The sequence below is a fragment of the Poromitra crassiceps genome (genome assembly GCF_964638095.1).
Source record: "Poromitra crassiceps genome assembly, chromosome: 10".
Lineage (NCBI taxonomy): Eukaryota > Metazoa > Chordata > Actinopteri > Beryciformes > Melamphaidae > Poromitra > Poromitra crassiceps.
Window position 1 is genome coordinate 33405579 of NC_139631.1, and position 10860 is coordinate 33416438.

A 10860-nucleotide genomic window follows, 5' to 3' on the forward strand; every position below is an offset into this window, starting at 1 on the left:
GCGTGTAGGAAAGATCAGGAGTGAAGAACAGTTAATTAGCCAATTAGTGTCCAGGTGAGAGCAGTGAAACAAGATCAGCATATTCTCAATAAGTCACATGAAGAGAGATATCAAACAATATAACCATCAGACATTAGATGCCTTAACCGTACCTGTTGTGCATCTCCCACAGCTTGGCTCCCATCCTCATCTCCCACACACACACCAGCCCCTCGCCTCCGCCGCTCACGATCTTCCAATCGTCCGCCTGCACCGAGGTGACGCCCAGGTGGTGGGCGTACAGGGACGTCACGGAGGAACCGGAGCGCAGGTCAAACACCCTCACCCTGCGCCGCAAACAGAGAAGAAACGGTGCCATCAAGCTAAGAAAGCTCAGCAAGAAATTGGCTGTTTTGTTGGAGAACATTGCATTATCTGTGGGCCAAAGGTGGTTGTTTGATACCTAAGTTTTCTTTCGACTTGTAATTTTCAACATTTGACATGTACATTTTAGCCTCCATAGACGACAGAGTGTGACTCCACAGTGACCTTGAATGAGTGCAACAGGAGAGTACTCAGAAGATTAGCGAGTACAATAGTTTCAGTCATTTCCAGCTAAGCGTGGTTATTTTGTTTTGTATTTCCTGCTAAGTGAGGAGGAGGACTCATACCAAAGACACAGTAGAGGGAAGATGTGAAAGAGGGCATTGATTTGCAGACAGAAGGACACTGTTCTCACTTCTAACAGGAACTGCTGCAAAGGGAACCTGCCAACATTCAGCTAAGGGACCGATCGAAAACAAATAAGCAGATGTTTCGTTTGCAAGCTTTTGTTGCTGCTTCATCTGCCCAGGTCTGCACATGCATATCCTGTTCTTACAGCTCACACTCCTCTCCCAGTCACCAGGACAAGCTTACCAACATGTACCGTAAATTCCGGACTATAAGGCGCACCGGTGTATAAGCCGCACCTTCAAAGTTGACTATTTTTTTCTTATATAAGCCGCACCGGACTATAAGCCGCGGGTGTTTTAATGGGTTTTTTTTTTTTTTTTTTTTTTAATTGTGTTTTAATGTTTAATTACCATATGTAATGCTCCCATTTATTAACATTTCAACAAAACAACATAACACAACACCACCTGTGTTGTTATTTACAGTGCACACAGTGTCATACAGTGTCATACAGTGTCATACAGTGTCATACAGTGTGGTGAAAAGAGGGCAAGAGAGGAAATTAAAACAGAAGTGGCTTTATAGTTAGAAAGAGTGCTAAAAAAGAGAGATTTTATTTATTTTTTTGAAAAAATCCATAGATAAGCCGCACCGTTATATAAGCCGCAGGGGCCAAAAAAGGCCAAAAAACGGGAAAAAAGGTGCGGCTTATAGTCCGGAATTTACGGTAAGTATGTATGTTGGTTTTAGATGTGGAGCCGAGAGAAACACTAAACTGATGGTAACACGGAAAAGATATAAATGTGCATTCAACGTAAACATGGGACATATAGAAACTGCTATCAGATTAGATGAAGTTGTAATGACCTCTGTGAGACTCACTGCAGTGGCAGACAACAGGAAAAAGAAAACAAACGTATAAATAAGAGCAGATCAAATGGAGGCCAATATTAAAGGAACACTCTGCCCATTTTCAACCAGCTTTGTATCATTAGAACATCAGTAGTATATCAGAAAACTGTAAACCGTTTTGAAGTCTGTCATTTAATTTGACAGTTATTGAGTGTTAAAGTGTGGACCAGTGACATCACTGGTCCACACTAACTCAAATTAATAACTCATTAACTCAAATCAACTCTCAATAACTGTCAAACTAGATGAATGATGAATAGTTTGACAGTTATTGAGAGTTGATTTGAGTTAATGAGTTATTAATTTGAGTTAGTGTGGACCAGTGATGTCACTGGTCCACACTTTAACACTCAATAACTGTCAAATTAAATGACAGACTTCAAAACGGTTTACAGTTTTCTGATATACTACTGATGTTCTAATGATACAAAGCTGGTTGAAAATGGGTGGAGTGTTCCTTTAAGTAAAAATTAATTAATTTAAAAAGAAATCTGAAATATATGAACCTATATAACAAAATGAGAGCAATTTAACATACTGAGAAAAAGAACATGAATGGAAATACATATAAAAATTATAATAATATGCAGTATGAAGTTAAAAAAATAAAATTGTGTATGGTAAATTTTGTAAAAATGGTAACTGTGCAATACCTGATTGTTTATACATGTAGCTTATTTATATATTCATATATACTGTACATACATTCCTAAAAATAGATGCTTTCTCATACACTTATTATTATTGCATTGCATATAGTAGCTAATCATGTAAATGTTTAATTATCCTTTGTTTGTTATTCTTGTTTGTTTTAGCCTGAGCATACATTTTTCAATTGTGTGTGAGTACATTGAGAGTTAAGCAAAGCGTACCGGAGCCAATTTCCTTGTATGTGCACACACTTTGTCCAATAACGCTGATTCAGATTCTTACTTGTATTATAAAGCACTTTATAACTTGCATTGTGCTGTATTTCTTATTTTGCATTGCAAAGCACTTTGTAACTTTGTTTCGAAAAGAGCTATACAAATCAGGTTTATTATTACTGTAGTATCATTATTATTAAATATATTACATTTACAGCTGTAGATATATGTAGTACAGAACATGCAGATTTTCATATGGGCCTTATTAGCTCTTCAGTTCGCCTTATTAAAATCCAATATGGAAGCACCATGTGCAGTACTATGTGCAGAAAAAGTATATATATAAATGGAACTACCAAAAATAGCAGTAAAGAGGATACTGCTGCCCTGCTTCCTAAAATTGAGAAACATCAAAAATCAAGTTGTTTTCATTTTCTGTTTTCTTATCTCGTCTTGTTTAGACTACTGCAACTCCCTTTATTCCTTCTTCCCTTTTGCCCGGTGCCAAAAACATCCTACTCATATTCCAGCTTTTGGCAGCTCTCCACGAGTTTCCAGTTAGATACAGAACTGATTTCAAGATGTTATCAATCACATTTAAAGCGAGTTCTGCTCCCCATGCAGACTTGGTGCTGAAGCACAACCTGAGACTCTAAATAATGTTTTTCGTTTAGCTCACTCCTTAATCTTGTTGTGTGATTTTTATTACATTTTATGTAATTATTATGATTGTTTTGTTATAACTTTTATTTTGAATGTGTCCAATTTTGAATGAGTTCATTTTTAATTTTTTTTTTTACCTTTATTTAACCAGGTAGGTCAATTGAGAACCAGTTCTCATTTACAATGACGACCTGGCCAAGAGGCAGCATAACCCGCTTCTTATGTCAGTATTCTTGTGGTTGTATGCTGTTTTCCTTGTCATCTTCTATTTAGCATTTCATGAATGCCGCCCTTAGATGATTGCTAAGTAAATGATGATGATGACGACGATTATTATTAGTAACAGTAGTAGTAGTAGTAGTATAAATTTGATTATAAAACGGCTCTCTCAAATCAAGCAATCTGATTGGTTCACAGCCATTGTATAAATCCAGTAACCCACTCCAATAACCCATGGCCATGGGTTATTGGTTGCCATGGCAACTCTCTTACTAAAAGCCTTTGGTTACCTCAAAAAAAACAAATGGCGGAGACAGCTGTCAGATCCTTGTGAATCGATCTTCGCTTATAACTTTACTAATACTTCACAGAAAATTATGTTTTGTACAAGAATAGATGCGGGCTAATGTCTTCTTTGCAAAAAAAAGGCTGTTAACCCCGCATTTAACCCCGTAACGTTAGTTGGTGTCGGGCTTTGCAGAAAGCACTCAGCTTCTCAGCAAGCGCTGAGAATGCAGCGCTGCGCTCGAGCTGCCTGTCGGGGTTTCCAGAAAGCTCTCAGCTTCTCAGCAAGCACCAGGATTGGCCAATGTCAACTTCAGTCTCCAGAATGATCCAATCAAATCACCCGCACGTTCTTGCGGTCCCGCCTTACAGTAGTGTTTCAACTGACTCTATCAGAATACCATGCCAGTCGGACTTATAGTATTATTATTATTATATTATTATACTTGGAAACCGTTTTATAAAAGCAATATAGCACTCGAGCTGCGTGGTGTTGTGGAATATATCCCGCTGATAAGCTGTTATCCCACGAGGCCGCAGGCCGAGTGGGATAACAGCTTATCAGCGGGATATATTCGCCACAACACACTTGCTCTCATGCTATATTGCTTAAGTATTTAGTATTAGTATTAACATAGAACAGAACATAGTGTAAATATAAACATGGAGCTGCTAAAAGCCAGTAAGAGCAGGCGTTGCTGGGTGCCATGAGACAAAAGCCCAGGGGACCTTCAGCAGCACCATCTGTTGTGACATGGCTTTATTGCAAGTCAAAGCATCCAGGACATGACTCCATCCACGCCCAACCTTCTTCCAACAGTTCATCACCATAATCAAATTCACAATTCATTTCCGCTTCCAGACATTTAAAAAGAATCAGAGCTGAATGGCTAAATGGGCACGGCGGGCGTGTCTGCTGTGAGGGTGGCATGACGTGATGGGAGCACACATTCTAACCACGGGGATTAAACATTACTGGAAGACTGTTGGGAGCCATAAATCTCATGTTGGAGCCGACTCTGTCTTCAGTGGCCAGACGCCTGTTAATTCATCAGGAGGATCAGTGCCTAATAAGAACAGTGGAAGAGAGGCGGGGATGTTGCCTACAGCTAGAGACACTACAGAGACACCACACTGATGCAACCGCGTGATCAGGTCATCACAATTGGCCTTGTGTGAGAGGTCATCTTTGAAACCACTGCGACCACTTCACTCTCCTTTTTCTGCATTACTGTTTGCCTCCAGGATTGAGAATAACACATCACTGTACCCAGGAAATGACAAACTCACCCTCTCAACTCCTTCATTCAAAGGGCTGTTGAAGTCAGTGCCACACAACGAGCAGACTATCTTGCTTTGTTTTAGGGTTTCTGTTTTGTAGTCAAGACCACCTTAGTCGAGTCCAAGTCAGTGAAAAGACCAGGTCCAGTCGAGTTCGAATGAACACGGGGTCGAGACCAGGGCAAGACCCAAGACCAGAGTAAATCGAGTTCTGTTCAAGACCAAAATACACAATACGCAACTGTAAAAGTAAAATAAATAATACATAAGGATTTTCTTGAATACTAACTGAGGTAGGGAACTATCTGCAGGAGGTCTATACTAGCCCTGCAACATCAACCAATTAATGCATATACATTTGAGGACTATTACATACAGTAATATACCCAGGTGCAATCTCCTAAATTGTAGTGTTGGAGGGAAAATAATGAAGGTAGATCAGTTGGGGAAAAACACATCTTTGAAAACTTTTATATAAAAGTCAAGTAAGTCATCCTGTATTGTCCGAGACCAAGACAAGGCCAGTCCGTCCAGATAGACCAAGACAAGGCCAGTCCCAGTTCAGATAGACCAAGACAAGGCCAGTCCCAGTCCAGATAGACCAAGACAAGGCCAGTCCCAGTCCAGATAGACCAAGACAAGGCCAGTCCCAGTTCAGATAGACCAAGACAAGGCCAGTCCCAGTCCAGATAGACCAAGACAAGGCCAGTCCCAGTCCAGATAGACCAAGACAAGGCCAGTCCCAGTTCAGATAGACCAAGACAAGGCCAGTCCCAGTCCAGATAGACCAAGACAAGGCCAGTCCCAGTCCAGATAGACCAAGACAAGGCCAGTCCGTCCAGATAGACCAAGACAAGGCCAGTCCCAGTCCAGATAGACCAAGACAAGGCCAGTCCCAGTCCAGATAGACCAAGACAAGGCCAGTCTCAGTCCAGATAGACCAAGACAAGGCCAGTCCCAGTCCAGATAGACCAAGACAAGGCCAGTCCCAGTCCAGATAGACCAAGACAAGGCCAGTCTCAGTCCAGATAGACCAAGACAAGGCCAGTCCCAGTCCAGATAGACCAAGACAAGGCCAGTCCGTCCAGATAGACCAAGACAAGGCCAGTCCCAGTCCAGATAGACCAAGACAAGGCCAGTCCGTCCAGATAGACCAAGACAAGGCCAGTCCGTCCAGATAGACCAAGACAAGGCCAGTCTCAGTCCAGATAGACCAAGACAAGGCCAGTCCCAGTCCAGATAGACCAAGACAAGGCCAGTCTCAGTCCAGATAGACCAAGACAAGGCCAGTCTCAGTCCAGATAGACCAAGACAAGGCCAGTCCCAGTCCAGATAGACCAAGACAAGGCCAGTCTCAGTCCAGATAGACCAAGACAAGGCCAGTCTCAGTCCAGATAGACCAAGACAAGGCCAGTCCCAGTCCAGATAGACCAAGACAAGGCCAGTCCCAGTCCAGATAGACCAAGACAAGGCCAGTCCCAGTCCAGATAGACCAAGACAAGGCCAGTCCCAGTCCAGATAGACCAAGACAAGGCCAGTCCCAGTCCAGATAGACCAAGACAAGGCCAGTCCGTCCAGATAGACCAAGACAAGGCCAGTCCGTCCAGATAGACCAAGACAAGGCCAGTCTCAGTCCAGATAGACCAAGACAAGGCCAGTCCCAGTCCAGATAGACCAAGACAAGGCCAGTCTCAGTCCAGATAGACCAAGACAAGGCCAGTCTCAGTCCAGATAGACCAAGACAAGGCCAGTCCCAGTCCAGATAGACCAAGACAAGGCCAGTCTCAGTCCAGATAGACCAAGACAAGGCCAGTCTCAGTCCAGATAGACCAAGACAAGGCCAGTCCCAGTCCAGATAGACCAAGACAAGGCCAGTCCGTCCAGATAGACCAAGACAAGGCCAGTCTCAGTCCAGATAGACCAAGACAAGGCCAGTCCCAGTCCAGATAGACCAAGACAAGGCCAGTCTCAGTCCAGATAGACCAAGACAAGGCCAGTCTCAGTCCAGATAGACCAAGACAAGGCCAGTCCCAGTCCAGATAGACCAAGACAAGGCCAGTCTCAGTCCAGATAGACCAAGACAAGGCCAGTCTCAGTCCAGATAGACCAAGACAAGGCCAGTCCCAGTCCAGATAGACCAAGACAAGGCCAGTCCCAGTCCAGATAGACCAAGACAAGGCCAGTCCCAGTCCAGATAGACCAAGACAAGGCCAGTCCCAGTCCAGATAGGCACAAGGCCAAGACAAACCTAACCTTGCGAGGGAGCTGGATTCGCATGAGATCATGACATCGCGATCACACGACAAATTATGTGAAAACAAACCATTTGGCAGCGTCAAGATAAGACAAAACCAAAAGCTTAGAAAAGTGGTCTCCAAACGGGAAAGGGACCACCAGCCACCGGCCGTGGCACTCTCTACTTCTTTGTCTCTCATTCTCTCCCCCTCCTCCTCCTCTCTCTCCCCAGTCTTTGCTGTTTGCACAGGCGTGGTGGCGCCCGTCCAGGCGGCCCTTATCAGGACCCTCATTTGCTCCCTGGATCTTGCAGAAAACAGAGGGACAAAACTCATTTGGAGCAGAAGAGGAACTGCATTAGGGGCCTGGCCTTAAGCCACCCTGTCTGTCTGTCGGAGGGCCAGCATCGCCCACTGTCCCTCGCTCTCCCCTCATTTTCATTTTGTCCTCGACCCGCACAGCCCATCAGCTGGGGGCCAAAGTGTCAGAGCCAAGCTGGTGCTCGTCTCTCCAAGCAAAACCACTTCCCTACCAGAGAGCAAAGGACACAAGTAAATCGGAGAAGAGTAGAAAGTCTCACACATACTGTATAGAAAAACAGCCATTACAACTCCTCATTCAAATGTTGCTGTTCTGTTGAACTATACAGTACAATAGAATCATCACAATGGCGAACATCCATTTTCTTTTGCGGCCCGACATGATGAAGTGTCTTTAATGGCGCATCTTTATGGCCCATCTAACTAATATGAAGAAAACCTTGTAACTAAACAATATGGTCAATATGGTGTGGTCTGCCTCCCGCTTCCAGCCAGCTGCTCCATGGCCTGATGGATTCAGGAGTGGGGGGGTGGGGGTGGTGGGGGCGGGGCAAGTTTGGACGAGACGTGCCAGGGGTTCTTCTTTCCCTGCCAGCTCAGGCGCAGCACTGTCCGCTAACAAGTGCAGAATGGATGAGAATGGCTCTTTTATGTGTCTTTTCCTCATCTGGAGAGCCAGGTTATGGAGTGTGTGTGTGTGTGTGTGTGTGTGTGTGTGTGTGTGTGTGTGTGTGTGTGTGTGTGCGTGTGTGGGTGCGCGTGCGTTCGTGCGTGCGTGTGCGTGTGTGTGTGTGTGTGTGTGTGCGTGCGTGTGCGTGCATGTGTGTGTATGTGTGTGTGTGTGTGTGTACATGCATTTGTCTATTCTAACATCTCTATTCAGGCAAGACAAAGCAGCCAACGTCTTACTTCAGAATAATGCGATGCCTCTGCCTCCTTTCAGCAGGTTTTGCTTTTCAAGGCGAGCCAGAGAGAGAGGCAGAGAGAGAAGCAGAGAGAGAAGCAGAGAGAGAGGCAGAGAGAGAGGCAGAGAGAGAAGCAGAGAGAGAGGCAGAGAGAGAAGCAGGGAGAGAAGCAGAGAGAGAGGCAGAGAGAGAGGCAGAGAGAGAAGCAGAGAGAGAGGCAGAGAGATAGGCAGAGAGAGAGGCAGAGAGAGAGGCAGGGAGAGAAGCAGAGAGAGGCAGGGAGAGAAGCAGAGAGAGAAGCAGAGAGAGAAGCAGGGAGAGAAGCAGAGAGAAGCAGGGAGAGAAGCAGAGAGAGAGGCAGAGAGAGGCAGGGAGAGAGGCAGAGAGAGAGGCAGAGAGAGAGGCAGAGAGAGAGGCAGGGAGAGAAGCAGAGAGAGAGGCAGAGAGAGAAGCAGAGAGAGAAGCAGAGAGAGAAGCAGGGAGAGAAGCAGAGAGAAGCAGGGAGAGAAGCAGAGAGAGAGGCAGAGAGAGGCAGGGAGAGAGGCAGAGAGAGAGGCAGAGAGAGAGGCAGAGAGAGAGGCAGGGAGAGAAGCAGAGAGAGAGGCAGAGAGAGAAGCAGAGAGAGAAGCAGAGAGAGAAGCAGAGAGAGAAGCAGGGAGAGAAGCAGAGAGAGAAGCAGGGAGACATGGAGGTGTAAAGAGAGGTAGAGCGAGAAGCAGTCCATATTTTTATACAGTCTATGGTCTTTACCCAAGTGTGTCTGTGTGTGTGTGTGTGTGTGTGTGTGTGTGTGTGTGTGTGTGTGTGTGTTGTGTGTGTGTGTGTGTGTGTGTGTGTGTGTGTGTGTGTGTGTGTGTGTGTGTGTGTGAGTGTGTCCTACCTCCTGTCTTTGTTTCCGCACACCAGCAGGTGGGGGCCGCTGTCTCTCAGGTTGAGGCAGGTGAAATCCCCCGGCGAGTTGCCGACACAAACCGCCGACTGGCCCGTCTCTAGGCTGTACACCTGGATCTGAAATGTGAACATCATTCGGTCAATCTGTGGATGGAGACGTTTGGAACTCTTCTGTAAGCTTGTGTAGATCTTACTGGGCATTCACACCGAACACAAAACCAAAACCAACTATATGAAGAAGACTGTAATATACAGATCTATAAAGGCCTGGAATTGTCTACCAGGAAATATTTCCTCCATTCATGGGAGGGTTGGTTTTAAAAGGAAGTTAAGATCCCAGCTGCACTCTCAAACACCAGCAAACACACACTGATGCTCAGGACTACACTTTAACACTACTTGGAATTTTATGTTTTGAATAGTAGTGTCTTTTAGATAAATTGTGTGCGCAATAGGCCAGCTAGAGAATTAGCTGACCAAAATATTGTTGTTTTTCTATTCTACTTTGTATCGATTTTTACTATGTTTTTCTGTGATTTTCCCTGTATTGTAATGCATTTAATATGGTATTTTACTACTGCACTTTACTGTCTACTGTTTACAATTGCTTGTAACGTAATGTGTATTGTGTTTGGACCCCAGGAAGACTAGCGGTCGTTTTGGCGGCGGCTAATGGGGATCCTTTTTAAATAAACAAATAAACACAAATCCGTGTGGCGAGAGAGCTCACAAACAAAGTCAATGTAAACACGCACGGTTTAAAAGATCGTACACGAGTCGGGGAGGCGTGGTGGGGCATGGGCCTCATTTGCATAAAGTAGTCTGGAGCAATACTTTATGGAAATGAGGAAACGGACACTGCGGAGGAACACCCCGCCCCTGCCTGCCCCACAATGCATTGCACGGCTAACACACAATGTATGGGAAGCGGACAATGAGTGGGCAAGCACTTAGACTTTGGCATGCTATGGAGAGAGCGGCCCGAAACACGCGCGCACATGCACGCACGCACACACAGCGCCAGAGCGAGGGGAGAGGGGTCCGACCTGCGCAAACCTGCACCGCTTACCTTGGCACCTGGGTGTGATTTCTAAAGCATCTATCGGCTTTGAAGAGTAGCTGAACTTGTTCTGCCATCCTAGATCCCACTTAGAGATGTGTGTGTGTGTGTGTGTGTGTGTGTGTGTGTGTGTGTGTGTGTGTGTGTGTGTGTGTGTGCGTGTGCGTGCGTGTGTGTGAAGCTAAAAGCCCTGGGAGACTAACTAACACTATCTGTCTGAGCTGGCAGATTGATCACATGGCCTTGCTCCCTCCATTAATCTGGGCTGGTTTGGGAGTGACAGCATCCTCTGTAAACACACAGCTGGGAGATGAGCTTGTCCCGCTGCTGAGGCGGCCCGGAGCCTGCATTACCTGGACAGACCATATATGCTTCCAGCACACGAGTCAGTAGCGGCTGCACCCTGCTCCATTGTGGTGTCAGCTCATCAATTTTTGCCTAATGACCTGTGTGAATCCTATTTGGTTGACTGTCAGTTTACAAGCGCCTGGGTCATTGTAATTTACACAATAGCAAGAATCACAGCGATCGGACTCGGGCAGACATGAGGAGTTCAGCTGTGAATAAAG

General features: G+C 45.4%; 1 protein-coding gene across 1 annotated transcript in view; it reads right to left on the reverse strand.

The window, feature by feature from the left end:
• The window catches only part of fbxw8 (F-box and WD repeat domain containing 8), a 46788-nt gene that overhangs the window by 2750 nt on the left and 33178 nt on the right, over positions 1-10860 (reverse strand). The window contains exons 8-9 of the mRNA XM_083644596.1: positions 9221-9348; positions 153-326 (exon numbers count right to left, since the gene is read on the reverse strand). Coding sequence (XP_083500722.1) covers positions 153-326; positions 9221-9348 — 302 coding nt within the window. The remainder of the gene's footprint in view (positions 1-152; positions 327-9220; positions 9349-10860) is intronic.